This window comes from Ascaphus truei, chromosome 14 (genome assembly GCF_040206685.1).
Source record: "Ascaphus truei isolate aAscTru1 chromosome 14, aAscTru1.hap1, whole genome shotgun sequence".
In the NCBI taxonomy this organism is placed as follows: Eukaryota; Metazoa; Chordata; class Amphibia; order Anura; family Ascaphidae; genus Ascaphus; species Ascaphus truei.
In genome coordinates this window covers 29159222-29175259 of record NC_134496.1, presented here as the reverse complement: position 1 = coordinate 29175259, position 16038 = coordinate 29159222, and the positions used below count along the sequence as shown (strand labels likewise).

Genomic DNA, 16038 nt, shown 5'->3' with positions numbered 1-16038 from the left:
ACTCAAGCAATAAGATTATGCTGCACACACATACATTATGATGTAAAGATTCTATTTATTGAATCCAGAACTGTATAATAAAACTGTTAGACATGTTTAAAGGCATAAATATACCACAAAACCTTCACACAGACTGATCTGGATGATTTCTCTGACTGCAGCTTTCTGATTGACATAATGTTGCAACTTTGCAAAGCGTCGTAAGAGCGTCGGATAAGCCATTTCGGCGTCATAAAACCGGCCATAGGGATGCATTGGACAGCGTCGGATAAGCCATTCGTCGTAAAACGAAGCGTCGTAAAACGAGGACTAACTGTAATAATAATAATAATAGCATGTTCTTGTATAGCGCTGCTAGCTTTACGCAGTGCTTTACAGAGACATTTTTGCAGGCACAGGTTCCTTCCCCGTGGAGCTTACAATCTATTTTTTGGTGTCTGAGGCCCAAGGATATAAAATGACTTGCCCAAGGTCTTTACTCACTGAGCCACTTCTCCCGTACTTAGATAATCCCACCCATAGGGGCCTATGTATTTAGATGTTTCTGTGCACCCCAAAAAAGAAGAGAGTGCATCAAAATCGGCTGCCACTCAACCATAAAATGATCTGGTAAAAGTGTTAGCACAGAATTAAGTTGAGAACACACGAGTTGCATCAAAGGCGGACCCCTAAAGAGAGTCTCCCCAACATGCTTCCCCTTCACTGCAGGGTTAACTTCATCAAGAAAGGAAAGAGACAGTTTCAAAAACCTGGAGTTCCTCATTCTCCACCCCCGCCCCTGCATTTTTGCTGGGAGTATCTGTTTGCTTTCAGCTGACATCACTTTACTTCAGGACTCTCTTAGAGATAAGAACACACAAGTCACCCTAAATGCAGCAGTGAAAGGGTGTCAGACAATTGCTGCCGTTCGCTGATAGTGCTGCTCTGTTACAATTCTAGACACATCAACTTCTCACCCCCCCCCCCCCCCAAAAAGAATATGAAAGGTTTTCAAGGTGCAATCTTGCATAGACAAACATAAAACAAACCAAAAATAAATAAATAACAGGCTAACTGGCTTCCAAAACAAATATAACCATGCTAGTAGCAGAGGTTTGGCTGCTTCAATTTTGGGGGAAATGAGTTGCAAGTTGAATTTCTTAAGGACATCTGAATGAGGAAGTGTTTGTCAATAAAGTGTTTTCTTTCCCCTTATCCCACTCTGTCCTTATCAGTGGGCCAATATAGGTAAGGGGAGGTGAGGGAGAGGGGCTCTGGCTGTACATGCACCTGCAAGTCCAGTAGATGAGGGTTTTCTTCAGTGAGAGATTTTTATATTGGGATTCTTGAGTTAGGGTTCTTTGTGTGATATATCAGTGTTTTTTTGGGGGGGGAGGGGAGGGTAATATATTTTGTATTACATTAACTGATCTACTATATATTTCTGAAAGCACTGTATGTCTGTGTCCCTAGCGGCAATCTCATTGGTCCCTTGGGCCGCCCGCCCCCGCACACCTCTCATTGGCCTGAGGCGGAGTGACGGGCCAAAGGACACACAGGGACACACACACACACACACACACACACACACACACACACACACGAGAGTAGGGGGGGTGTTACCTACATTAGCGGGGCTCACAGTGTTAGCAGCACCCGCGCGCACCTCCTCCTCTCCCCGTGTCTCCCGCGCTTTCACCCCTCCCCCGGCGCCGCTACAGTCAGCGGGGGACACACACTATTATTACCCCTTCAGCGCCCCCCCCCACCCAGTGTCAGCGGCCGTGCGAGACCCCCCCCTCTATATCTCCCACCTCTCCCCCCCCCACACATATACATGCCCCCCCCTCCCCGGCGCTACAACTCACCCTTTCCCCGGCGGGGGAACAGCCAGTGGCCAGGCAGGCTGCCTCGCGGCGCTGAGTACCCAATATGGCGGCGCCCGGGACACAGCAGGGGAGCGACCACAACACGCTGCCTCCCGCCTCAGATCCACGTGGGACCTGCCGGACGGGTGAGTGAGCGGCCTTCACCTCCCTTCCACCCCCCTTCACCTCCCCTCCACTCCCCCTTCACCTCCCCTCCATACCCCCCTTCACCTCCCCTCCATACCCCCCTTCACCTCCCCTCCACCCCCCCTCCCCTCCAGTGTCTCCCCGATACCCCCCCCCCGGCGCCGCTACAGTCAGCGGGGGAGCGAGCGAGCGCCCGGGACACAGCGGGGCAGCGCCCACAACACGCTGCCTCCCGCCTCAGATCCACGTGGGACCTGCCGGACGGGTGAGTGAGCGGCCTTCACCTCCCCTCACCCACCCCTCACCCCCGTTCACCTCCACTCACCCCCTTTCACCTCCCCTCACTCCACTTCTCCTCCCTTCCACACCCCTTCCCCTCCCCTTCACCTCCCCTCCACCCCCCCTTTACCCCCCCCCTTCACCTCCCCTCCACCCCCCCTTCACCTCCCCTCCACCCCCCCCCCTCTTCACCTCCCCATTCACCTCCCCCCCTTCACCTCCCCTCCACCCCCCCTCTTCACCTCCCCTCCACCCCCCCTCTTCACCTCCCTTCCACCCCCCCCTCTTCACCTCCCTTCCACCCCCCCCTTCACCTCCCCTCCACCCCCCCTCTTCACCTCCCCTCCACCCCCCCTCTTCACCTCCCTTCCACCCCCCCCTCTTCACCTCCCTTCCACCCCCCCCTTCACCTCCCTTCCACCCCCCCCCCTTCACCTCCCCTCCACCCCCCCCCTTCACCTCCCCTCCACCCCCCCCTTCGCCTCCCCCACCCCTTCCCACCGCCTCCCCCCCTTCCCACCGCCTCCCCCCCCCTTCCCACCGCCTCCCCTCCCCCTTCCCACCGCCTCCTCTCCCCCTTCCCACTGCTTCCCCCTTCCCACCGCCTCCCCCCCCTTCCCACCGCCTCCCCTCCCCCTTCCCACTGCCTCCCCCCCTTCCCACCGCCTCCCCCCCTTCCCCCCCTTCCCACCGCCTCCCCCCCCTTCCCACCGCCTCCCACCCCCCCTTCCCACCGCCTCCCACCCCTCCTTCCCACTGCCTCCCATCCCCCCTTCCCACCGCCTCCCAGCCCCCCTTCCCACCGCCTCCCCCCACCCCTTCCCACTGCCTCCCCCCCTTGCCACCGCCAGACCGCCTCCCACCCCCCCTTCCCACCGCCTCCCACCCCCCTTCCCACCGCCTCCCACCCCCCCTTCCCACCACCTCCCCCCCCTTCCCACCGCCTCCCCCCCTTCCCACCGCCTCCCACCCCCCTTCCCACCGCCTCCCCCCACCCCTTCCCACCGCCTCCCCCCCCTTCCCACCGCCTCCCCCCCCCTCCCACCGCCTCCCCCCCTTCCCACCGCCTCCCCCCCCTTCCCACCACCTCCCCCCTCCTCCCCCTTCCCACCACTTCTCCCCTTTCCCCCCCCCCCGCTCCCCTTCCCCCCCCGCTCCCCTTCCCCCCCTCTGCTCCCCTTCCCCCCCTCTGCTCCCCTTCCCCCCCCTCCGCTCCCCTTCCCCCCCCTCCGCTCCCCTTCCCCCCCCCCCCTCCACCCCCCCTCCGCTCCCCTTTCCCCCCCCCCCTCTGCTCCCCTCCCCTCCACCCCCCTCCCCTCCACCCCTTTTTCCCCTCCTCTAACCCTTCCCCCCCTCCTCCACCCCTTGCCCCCCTCCTCCACCCCTTGCCCCCCTCCTCCACCCCTTCCCCCCTCCGCTCCCCTTCCCCCCCTCCGCTCCCCTTCCCCCCCTCCGCTCCCCTTCCCCCCCCTTCGCTCCCCTTCCCCCCCCCCTCCGCTCCCCTTCCCCCCCTCCGCTCCCCTTTCCACCCCCCCCTCCGCTCCCCTTTCCCCCCCTCCGCTCCCCATTCCACCCCCCCCTCCGCTCCCCTTTCCCCCCCCTCCGCTCCCCTCCCCTCCACCCCCCTCCCCTCCACCCCCCTCCCCTCCACCCCCCTCCCCTCCACCCCTTTTTCCCCTCTAACCCTTCCCCCCTCCTCCACCCCTTGCCCCCCTCCTCCACCCCTTGCCCCCCTCCTCCACCCCTTGCTCCCCTCCTCCACCCCTTGCCCCCCTCCTCCCCTTCCCTCCGCCCTTCGCCTTCCTGCCCGCCTTACCGCCTCCCCACCCCCGCCTCTGCCTTTCACCCGCCCTTACTCCGGCCGCCTCTGCCTTTCACCCACCGTCTCACAGCCGCTGCACGCACTCAACAGACACCCGCCACACTCGACACATACCTGCCGCCACACACACCTGCTGCCTCCCGCCCCTACGCACCGACATCACTGACCCACCGCCTCACACCCTAGCAGGACCCCCACTCACAGACAGCACTCACAACCCACACGCCACCCGCCGCCTCACACCCTAGCAGGACCCCCACTCACAGACAGCACTCACAACCCACGCGCCACCCGCTGCCTCACACCCTAGCAGGACCCCCACTCACAGACAGCACTCACAACCCGCGCGCCACCTGCCGCCTCACACCCTAGCAGGACCCACACTCACAGACAGCACTCACAACCCACGCACCACCCGCCGCCTCACACTCTAGCAGGACCCCCACTCGCAGACAGCACTCACAACCCACGCGCCACCCGCCGCCTCACACCCTAGCAGGACACACGCCTCACATTTTTACATCACTTATGGCACCAAAATATACATTGTACTGTGGTGTGGTTACAATAAACCATTTTTATACAACATCGTATTACATTTTCTTCCATCTTTCTTTTCAATATTATTATACAACCTTTACAACAAATACTCACCTATTGTTCCACGATTTATAAATAATACTACCTATTACGCATTTACATCCCGGGCAACGCCGGGTCTCTCAGCTAGTGATTTAATAAAGAAAATATTCCTTACCAAAAATTGAGCAAGAGTGTTAACTATACCTCGCCTCTGTCTTTCCATTTTTCCAAAATATAGGGCCCACCACAGCAATAGTATTTTTACATATGTAGGATAAAAGCATTGGAGATTCACAAAGTAACAATAAATATTTTTGGGGTTACACCGAGTCACCATAAAAAAAAAAAAAACAGATACTGCTTCTGCGGGTTATCAAAATAATGTGTTTAATAAAAAGATTTGCACTATTAAAACAAGTCAATTAAAATATTTTGTAAAAAAAAAAACGTTTCAACTGTGATTGAGTTGCATTTGCCTAATTAGATAATCAAATGTTCTGGCAATTCCCTCTGCCTCGTCATTTAATGTGATGCAATGATGTATCTGCCTGACCAGCTACACTGTCTATTATTGTTTGTAATCCATCTATATTCAGCAATCTACTGCTTCTCCTTTCCCACTTCATACCGCAGGATGTACGTCCAGGTATTTGGTTTATCTTTTGAATTCACAGCGACATATATCTCCTTGCTGTCCGTAGTACTGGACATCCCTTCCCAGTAACCTTCTTCGCTGAGAGTTAGAGGGAAGGAACGTTGCCCTCTAACAGATACTCCAGCAACTCCAGGAACCTTGAGCTTGAAGAGAACTTCAGTGTTCCCAGGGAGAACTCCATGTAAAGGCTCCACCAGCTCATAGTGTTTGGCCCAGTCTGCATATGTCAAAGGGAAGACCGACCACTTCACAGTAGTATTAGTGCAGGATATGAGATAGTTACATTTGGATGTGTAATTGTTGCTATCTTTAGACTTAACATACACACAGAGAGCGTAGGTTCCAGATTTTGGAAGGTGGACTTTAAACTCAACGTTGTTCTTCTGTTGGGTTTGGAAGACGTGTCTTTGCTCCATATCTGATGTCATTTGTGTTTCATCAGAGTGTAAGGTAGAAAAGAGGCTTAAACCTTGTTTCACTACAAAGCTGACAGTGCAACATCCATCCTCAGTATGAATGACTGGTCAGGGTGTGAGGGCTGTAGGAGCCCGGCCTTCTCTGATTCTGGGTTTGGGCCAACTGGGTTATACAGCCTGGAAGGGAAAGGTTGCCATTTTACTTTAGGGTTGGAGCAGGTTAAGAGGTAGTTGCAGATGAAACCAGTGAAATCATCAAATATCAGGAGGACATAAGCACCAGCTTGTGGGAGACGGATTTTAAACTCAACCTTATGTCTTGTAGGCTTTGTAACACATGGTTAGATATGGTTTGTTGTTCATCAGATTTCAAGTTGCAAGTGATATTCAGCTCTCTGTCCAGTGCAAAGCTGACAGTGCAACATCCATCCACAGTATGAATGACTGGGTCAGGGTGTGAGGGCTGTAGGAGCCCGGCCTTCTCTGATACCCAACTGGGACCAACAGGGCTACTAAGACACTTAGGATCTTCATGCTGGTGTCCACAGATTTGCAATCAACTCTGTAATCTAGAACACAGTTGTATATAGTTTCTAATGAGTCTTGCGTCTTGGCAAAAATCTGCAAAACCTGTTGTCCAGTTCTTTGGGGGTAAACATCAAGCTTCATCCCTCGCTCCATCAACCTCATCAAACCTGGCTCCTCTGTTTTGTTCAGGTGGAAGGTGAATAACATATGGTGACGACTCTCAATGGCAATAGAGGCCTTTCCTTTTACTGGGTAGAGAACAAGAAGGTGAAAAGAGAATAACAATGAGTTTATTTGTAGCAAAAAGAAACAAGATGGCAGAATTTTTTCAGAGACACAAATTTCTGGAACCAGAGTGTGTACCCTGAAGCTGGTGAGTGGAAGGTTAAGGGGAAACATGAGTAAGTCACTGAGAGTCTTCTAAGTCTGCGGCCATAGTGCGCACGCGCGACAGAGCGCTAGTAGGCACTCACGCATATTGCCTCAGCGATCTGTGGACTTTGTTCCCGCGCACGATGGAGTTGCGTGGCCCGTGATGTCACCAGGCCGGTTCGCCCTCATTGACTCAAACGGCTCACGTGACGCGGCCGTCGTGCGACAAATCTAATTTTTTTTGTCTCCAAATCCTGCCGCACCGTCCCGTGCGTCGCACAGCGTGCAGCATGGCCGCACTGGTGCACTGACATGAATTTGTTCATGCTGTGTGCGCCGTCGCATGCACTATGTCCACAGCTTAAGAGATGTGATGAAGGTTCATAGAATGAAGGCATTCAAAACTGGGATCTACACAAGGGTATCCTAAATATGTGGAATAGGCAGGAATCAAATGGGGCCGGAAATTTTACAGCACGTCGAAAAATTGGCAAGACTGGATGGGCCAAATTGTTCTAAAGCAATTTCTATATTTCTAGATTCATTGTACTGTTTAAACATAATGCATGATACAATATAATCATAACCTGGCTTAGAAGTGTTGTATCAGGAAGCTCAAAAAATAATAATAATACTGTAATAACCTGACACTAAAATGGCAGAACTTATATAAAATATTTTTAATGCCCTTATCCAGCTTACTTAACCACCTACAGTATTTGCTATGGGAGGTCAGATTTGTAACTTGCAAGCAGAATTTCTCATGTGTTCCTTGGGTTTCCCTGTTTTGTGGATTAGGGAGGTGCAATTAGATAAAGCATAAGGAATAAGAAAAAAATAGGCAATTTATCGTACCTGGTTAAAATAAACGAAGACTTTTCTGGATCAATATGAAGAAAACTAAACGCCTACATTTTACATGAAGTGTGCTGTATTTGAAAATGACTCCCTTCTTGTCTGTTCCTATTATATACAATACATATAAAATGCACCTCCTACAATAACTCTGTCTGAAGGGCTTGGTCACCCATGGATTATGCTCTGCTGTAATGAGATTTAATCGATCATTCAAATTTATATGAAAACAAAATGCCATAAACATATGGACAAGATAAATGAAAAATAGGGAGAGGTGCACTACGTTTTCTTTCCCCGTGTTTTTTCTCCTTCAAAGCTCCTGTTACCTGTTTCAATAACAGCCGTATCTGGGTGTGAGGACAATAGCCCTAAACTATAGAAATGGCTCTGATGGCGTACACTCCGTTCAAACTGATCCATGGAAAGATGCGGTTCCAGAAGCTGCCACTCCTTCTGTTCTGGGAAGTGATCTTCAACGAAGAGGGCAGGGTGCGTCAGGAAATAGAACTCATTGTACCTGGAAGAAATCAGGACAGCGAAATGCATTAGTCCATTCCTGCTAATGCTGGGTTGAAATATTGTAAAAAGTCCTCAATCCCTTAGAAGGCAGCAAGTGGCAACCAACGCATTTTACGGTTTAACCTGTCCCTCACAGCTACTGCTTTGCACATGACTAATACTATCACCACATATATTATTACCCTATAAAAGGCAGTGGAAGTTCATCTTTAAAACATTCTTAGAGCAAACTTGTCACCCCTCACTGGTTTTCTGTGAGCATTACTGATTTTGAGTTTATGTAATTGATTTTTATTAGCAATGTTGCAGACTTTAAAAATATATATTCTGTATATGTTTATTGGGTGTAAACATAATACATGGCAGGTGTTGACACCTATTCACCTTACTAGCTGTTGAATGCTGAATATTATCACCAATAAAATAATGGAAAACACTTAAAAATTACGAGCACCGGCTGAATATCGCATTAACATAACTTCTATAGCTATAGATCAACAAACTATATCTTGGCCCTCAAGTCAGCAAGGCTCACACATTTTGTTATATTTTCTACTTTTATAGGAGTAAATTTAATAGGATGCAATAGAAAATCTTTCAGCTCCACATCCTCTCCATTTGGGAAAATAAAAATAAATAAAATGAAAAGTGAGGGGGGGGGGAGGGGGTCACACACAACATCTCAGACTTTAATGGGGTGTCAAAGAAAAATGTGGTATTTTGCCCATGAAACCCCATTTTCTGGACTGAAATCTCAATGATTTTACTTTTTGGATTTAAATTCATATCTACTGTATAAATATATGAATGTTCACAGCCAAACCTCACAGTTGCACCCATAACACCAAATCACAGCTTATTGTAGCACTTTGTGCTTTAGCTTTTTCTCTCTTATCGCCCATTTCTCCTTTACCGCCCTCCTAATACATCGCTGTTTGACATTATATGGTTCTATCCCTTCATCACATTTAATAGCAATTTAAGGAACGGCTTGCACATAATGCGATGGAATATGTAGATCAGTACTTACTGAAATTTAAAGGTTCCCGTACTTTTATCAAGATGACCTGCTCCCCATGTGCTGTCCAGCAAGTGCCATCCTCTTTCCAGATATACCATGTTCCAGGCATGGTTGGGGTCACCAGACATTGTCTGTCCTAGCTTGTAAGTTGCACCTTTTGAATAACCGCTGACTGACTTGCACTGTACACCTCCCATGCTAGAGGAAGATACATTGGAGAAATGAACACACGCTTCTCAGACAAGTGTATTTACATACAGATGTAGCAAGACTTACTGTCCATGGTGCAAAAAGTCTGCGGTGCCTGGGGCCGTGTCTGCCGCGATGGAACAGCGGTGGGTCCCTGCTTCTGTATGGGACCCCTGCAGTATTAATCCTTGGGAAACATCTTTTGAAAAAGCAGCATCTTCCTCCAGGGTGATATTACTTATTAATCCTTTTTTTTTTTTAATCCACAACGTTTTTTTCACGTATCCAATCTATTTGCGGATTTATTATTTTATCCCCATATTTGTGATTTCACAGTAAGCCCCCTTTCAGAGAATTTTTGTGCTTTTTTTTCCCTTTTGTTTTCGGCACTGTTAATCCTTTTGCGCCTTGACCGACGCTATCGCGTGGCAGCGGCCCCAAAGACAGTTAGGGTTACTACATCTGTATGTGTTAAGAAGCAAAACTTTTGTTACTTTTTATTACCTTCTCTACCTGCATCCGATTTGAAATTTCGTTGTAATTCCTCCCTCAATTCTTCCATTGCCCACAGAACCACCCCACCAGATCACACATTGAACCAAAGTCAGAGCACAGTACTTTGAAACAGTACAATTTGACAAAATAACTCTCATGTCATCAATTTACCGAAACTGTTTTTTGAGCTTGTAAAGTTAGTGTGAGAGAGATCCCACCCTCAACTTCAGATTAAAATAAAGACAAACATTTCCAAGGTAAATGTGAAAAATATTCCATTCATCTGACTGTCTAGGCACCAACAACCCCCCCAGTTTTTCCTTGTCACTGTTATTAATTAAATGTGGTCCTAAGTGGCACTGCATCTCTAACCTCTATATACCTGTACCACTACCATACTGACAACTAATTTGTTTCTTCTTTGCTCTGATTCCATGTACTCATTATTTAGCTCAGATGAAGTTAAGTGATTGTGTTAGAATAAGTAGGTTCGATCGGCCACTTGATCAGCCCCAGTTGGAGGCACAGAAAACTCCGCTAAACTTTGGATCTATATTTTGGGGAATTTTCCCTCAAGTCTTGTTTACCTGCACATGCGCTCAAACAGTGAGGAGTATCCAGCGCACACCCCCTTCCTGGTGCGAAGGATGTCATCCGGATCAGTTGATCGCAGGGCTTTATTTTGATACCCTACTATGTCGTACTCTGATAGAATCCAAAGAAAATGTGAGCGTATTGAACTACAGTATCATCAAAATAAACAAAATGTCCAAATACATTTATCTCTCTTCCCAATGCATTTGGTTCTATAAAGAACGTTACATGGTATGGCTTTCTTGTAGATATATCAGTCCTGGAGAAGTTGCAAGTTGTGACCAACGTAAGAGGTCTTCATATTGTAGGTGTACTGTATGCGTTAGGTAACTCTCTCCTTTAGATATCAAATCCTGCAGTACATTTCAATAAAAGACTTGTAAGGACTCTGTACAATGGTATCAAAGAAGAACTGTCATGTTTGTCAATTAAAATGTATCACGACCTGCACAGTACCTAAAAATAAAAAAATACTCTTCGTGTGTACTCCTATAAAGCGGTACCTTCCAAACTCTTTATCTGATTTTAATCAGCTCTGGGGTTATTCACTAAAAGTTGTTGTCAGTCACTTTAAGTTGTTATCCTGTTCATATCTTAGTGTTTGGGGTGATGTATCAAAGGGAGAGTTTATGACATCACTCCTTCTATGTCACAGAAAGTACTTTTTGGTTTTACTGCGGAGGGTGTAGTGGTGGTTTACAGAGATCCTATGAAATGAGCTGTGATGCAAAGGGGCTAAGGGACTGCTACAAATAAAGGTTATGTCCAGTCTTTGGCCCCTGCCCTCCTTCCCCTGAGCTCATCTGGCCATCAGACCCCTGGGCAACCCTTTTATTACATGCCTGGTAGCCTCTTGCTTCCTATGTAAAGATGTATGCTTTATTCCTGTGTGTGAAACTGATTAAAAAAGTATAACAATGTGAATAAAGCAGAGCAAGCATCTCTGGGCATGCAGGGCTGAAAAGATCGGAGCCATTTGTTGCACCCCCAGCCAGACCAGTGCCATTGGAGAGTGGAAGCAAGCCCTGGGTAAGCCTTTAATATGGCACTCAGCCCCTAGTCAGCTAGGATTCCTCTCGTATGCCCCGTTTTGTGTCTGTATAGCTCTGATTGTGCGTTTTGGGCTGGCTCTGGCTGAAATGAAACTTCTTTATTGAATTGTTTTGCCCTGCCTGGTGCATTGATCCCTGGGCTAAGTTCTAGTTTACCTTGACAGGAACATTCCTTGATAATTATTATTCTTTATTTATTGACTCTTACCTAAACCGGAGAGTCCCTCAGAGCTAATTTGTAGTTCCCTGTTGTCCAAAGACCTTCCCATTTAAGAGCACAAGACTATTCACGGCAGGGGTCCAACTGGCACATTTTGGAGAGCAATATGGTTGCCTGGGTCAGGACTTGGCCCTACAGCCAATAGAAATGCTGAGACGTGATTGGAAGATGGCACCGCAGCTTTCTATTGGAGACCCTGGCGGCCATGTTTGTAGTGTTTTTGTGTCATAACTGGCACACAAAAAACTACAAATATTTCTGGAGCTCATTTAATATAAAGTAATGACAATAAGACCTGTATGTAGCAAACAAGCAATTCGATGTTTTTTTACCTTTTTTCTGTCAGTGGTGACTTGGGTACAAATGTTATGGCTTTGTTAGCAAAGAAAGGCCACAGAAGAGATAACACAACATACTGTACAGTATTCAGTGTTTGGAGTGTTTTCTGCCATACAATGCCCTCTTGTTGAAAGAAGAATTTAAGATACCTATATGATGACAGATCCATGTCCAGATAACTCGTGTTTTCTCCAGGTCTGTACGAGCATCACGGAGAAGATCCCTCACTAACATATCAACACTCCCATTCGCCTCCACCTGTTGCAGAAGAGAAAGAAACATAACAGAATAACCTACTGAATTTAATATACAACATGAAGAGGACAAGTTATCCTTGATTTACCGTATGTAATTAACATGCTGGTTTGGAGCTCCAAGGCATTTTTGCCAACTTGTTGGGGGATTTTCTTGATTTTTAATCTTTGCATATTTGCCAAACACGACCAATGATTTTAATGAGAGACACACGAGAGGTATCAATATGAAATAGCAAAAGCCCTTTGTTCATTAAATGCTCATTTACCATGAATCATGATGGTGGCCATAACATTAAATAAAGCCACCCAGTCTCAATAGACAGATCCGAATTAAAGGCTGCATTTTGTTAATAGAGAAAGTGAGTCTGGAAAGAAGAGCTGGTATGTTGAAGTTCTACACAGCTCAGTTTGTACCTTTGAAGCAAAAGCGTCCAGCTTCTCAAATGCCTTCAGGTCGATCTGTAGAGACTTCAGGCTTGATCTGTCCCATGGATACCCTTTATTAAAAGTATCAGGCAGGATTCATCAGTGGTGATTAATATGATACCAACCACTTGCTGCATTACAACTTCTTAATGACTGATGGGTAAAATTATGGATATCAACATATCTACTGAGCCTGTTTCACCTGCAGTAGAAGCTGAAGTTTGTGAAGATTTGTATGCTCCACTTAAAAATGGAGAATTGTGAGTAGAAGTTAAATCAAAACCAATGTGAAAACACAAATCTAGAAGCTGACAGCAGAAAAGGGTCAACTGACCCTCCAAATCAGCCCATCTACTCTACAACAGTGTTTTCCAACTCCAGTCCTCAGGGAACCCCAACAGGTCAGGTCTTAATGATATCCCTGCTCCAGCACAGGTGGCTCAGTCAAAATGACTGAGCCGCTTATTGACCCACCTGTGCTGGAGCAGAGATATCCTTAAGACCTGACCTGTTGGGGTTCCATGAGGACTGGAGTTGGGAAACACTGCCCTACAGTATAGGCCTAGATCGACATAGTTCCACTAAATCAAGACTCATAATAGGACATTACCTAACTCAAGAATGGACATCATGTTCCCAGAGTTACATAGTTGCATAGTTACATAGTTAAAAAAGACATGACATCAAGTTCAACCTATGCTAAATTTAGATGACAGATACTTGATCCTACAGTATATTTGTACTTGCAGTATATTGATCCAGAGGAAGGCAAACAAAAAACCCCAGTGAAATATCACCCAATGATATCTCATAAGGGGAATAATACTGGCAAATCAGATTACTCCCTGGATCAACATCCTTCCCATGTTTCCTAGTGTAACCCCCCTAGTGGGATTACTTTTGTCTACTAAAAGAGTTAACAGGTTAATGTATAGGAAAGGCCCTAGCTAACCGTAGCTTATTTCATGCAGCTTATTCTATGTTGCCAAAGTAACTCATGTCAGGTGTCTGGCCGCTCCTTAGTTCCAGAACCTACTAGAATAGTGACCTTACATATATGAATCGAGATAGGCTAAGGATGTCTGTATCTTGCCCAGTTACAGGGGTAGGATAGTGAGATTATACAGGGGTATAAAAGAAGCTGCAGAAGCTTCCAGGCCCCAGACTACTCAAGGATGCTTGGGGAAAGTACTCTCACTGTGTTAAGTGTATGGTGTTAATGGTATGTCTTATATGTGCAACTTTGTGTGTAGAAGTATGGTCACCTTTCTGTTGTTTTAAAGTTAGGGAAGAGTGTCCCTTATCGAGGAAGTACCACTAGAATAGTCAAGATGCCGAAGAATGATATCTTTCCTTGAAAGAGGATGTGCGTGATACTTCAAGTAAGGGATCCCTAGATCAGCGGACCAAGGAAGTGTCACAGCTAGAGTTGCTATAACGCTAACTATATGTCTATGCACACCAGGTTGCCATAGTATGGACTGGTAGGGAATGGTAAGGATGGTAGGTAGATGGGAACCTCGATAGAAGCTACACCCCTACACAGAGTCCTGGGCGGTATCTGGGATTGGCTTCAGTTCACTGGAGCCAGAGATTGCGAGTTTCCTTTAACCCAGGGCAATGGAAGGTAACAAGCCATGTGTACCTCCCTGGGAAACTATCTGAGCACCCAGAGAAGAAAGATGTATGAAACCTCTCTCTTTAAATAAAGTATCCTGTCTGTCTAATAAAGTCTTACAACACCAGCCAGCGCGGACGCAAGCACCCTGAGAAAAAGGCACCAACACTTTCACAAACCTATTCCACTGCACTTAGTTGTGACCCTCCTTTTTGGGAGCCAGGCAAGGAGGGGTTACACTTATTTGGTATATCCCTGTATACCTTTCCTCTCTAAAAACATGTCCAAGAGTTAACATGGTATCATGAAAGCTAATTATATGCAATACCAACATCCAAACTACATCCCCTTAGCAAAGGTTTAATGTCATGTTATTGTAGCATAACATTCAATTATCTTCCAATAATGGGACATTAAGTACATTTTAATGCTACTGCAACACAGACCCTTAAATAGGTGTCTAATGCAAGTAGAAAAAAGACAGGAGAGGTAAATAACACTGGTAACGCTAGTTATGTCATACCTACGCCCATTCACATCCTGTAAAAGCCCTATTTCAGTATCTGGATGTGACTAACGCCAGGTTTAGGTATGACCTAACTCAGGGGTTCCCAAACTGAGGGCCACGAGATTTTATGGGGGGCGGGGGGTGCGTGGCGGTTACAGAAGTCCCGCACTCTCCCACGAGGCATTTAAATTAAATCGCGGGGTACCGCGCAAGGCCTTTGTAACTAACTTACCTTGGTTTCCAGCAACGCGTTGCCATGGTAACCCGGTGTCAAATGACACGGCGGGGTCACGTTGCCATGGCAATGTGACGTCACATGACCCCACTGCGTCATTTGACTCTGGAACCGAGCGGACTGGATGCTTAGGGGTGCGCGAGCAGGGAAGGGGGGCGCAGGGGGAAAAGATTGCGCACTCCTGACTTAACTAACGTAATGTTAAGTACCTGCGTTTGCCTTAACAGACTTTAATTGATATGCAATGATACGCCTCCTTTGTATATCATTCCCATGTCATTATCTAACGTCCGGTATAGTTAACACTCCGCTCTGTACAGGAGAAAACATGGCTTCACGTTACATTGTTGTCCTTTGAATATAATAGTGTTAACGTGACATCAAGTTAGAGATGTAGCCAGGCTATTTGTTTCCGGCACCATGGCAGGCTGCATTAACACGTCCGTGACCGCCCCGGTGCCAGAGGATTAACACTGTGGGGGCCTGATACCGCGGCAGACACCCTCTCCGGAGCCACGGTTTTTACTTTTCCAGCCATGGCTCCGGAGACAGCAAGCCTTAATAAATCTGTAGGTTAATGTCACGTTAAGTGACTTAACCGAGCTTTGTGGATCTGGCCCATAGCATCCATTATCTGAAAACAGGTTTAGCCAGGCAGGGAGGAAGAGAGCAAAGTCCAGGAGATTAGCAGATATGTGACAAAGGAAACAGTACAACGAAAGTCTAAAGTTTACCTGCGCTATGCTTTAATATTCATTTTTTCAATAGCTTTCTAATCTATGCAAATGCAAAACCAGTTGATAAAGCCGCAATAATCACTGCAGTGATCTTTGCTTGGTTAGGTCCGATGGGCTCTTTATCAGCATCTGCTATACGGTAAGTGAATAAGATGTATTCTATTGAATGCTTTTCTAAAAGCTGTACAAATATCTTACATTATTTCAAACTATGCATTTTTCAGAAAAGTAGAAGTTACTATCTGACTATAGACCAGATCCACAAAGCTTGGTTAAATCAGGGCTCATAACGTCGTGTTATCAAAATCAGCTACAGACATTA

The 16038-nt window shown here is 47.3% G+C and overlaps 1 protein-coding gene across 1 annotated transcript in view; it reads right to left on the bottom strand.

The window, feature by feature from the left end:
• Window positions 1-5038: 5038 nt before the first annotated feature.
• The window catches only part of LOC142465883 (kyphoscoliosis peptidase-like), a 32293-nt gene continuing 21293 nt past the window's right edge, over window positions 5039-16038 (bottom strand). Inside the window, 8 exon segments of the mRNA XM_075570288.1 lie at window positions 5039-5785; window positions 6126-6276; window positions 6279-6524; window positions 7833-8023; window positions 9056-9244; window positions 10318-10435; window positions 12085-12193; window positions 12607-12689. Of these exon segments, the coding sequence (XP_075426403.1) occupies window positions 5278-5785; window positions 6126-6276; window positions 6279-6524; window positions 7833-8023; window positions 9056-9244; window positions 10318-10435; window positions 12085-12193; window positions 12607-12689 (1595 nt within the window). The 3' untranslated portion in view covers window positions 5039-5277.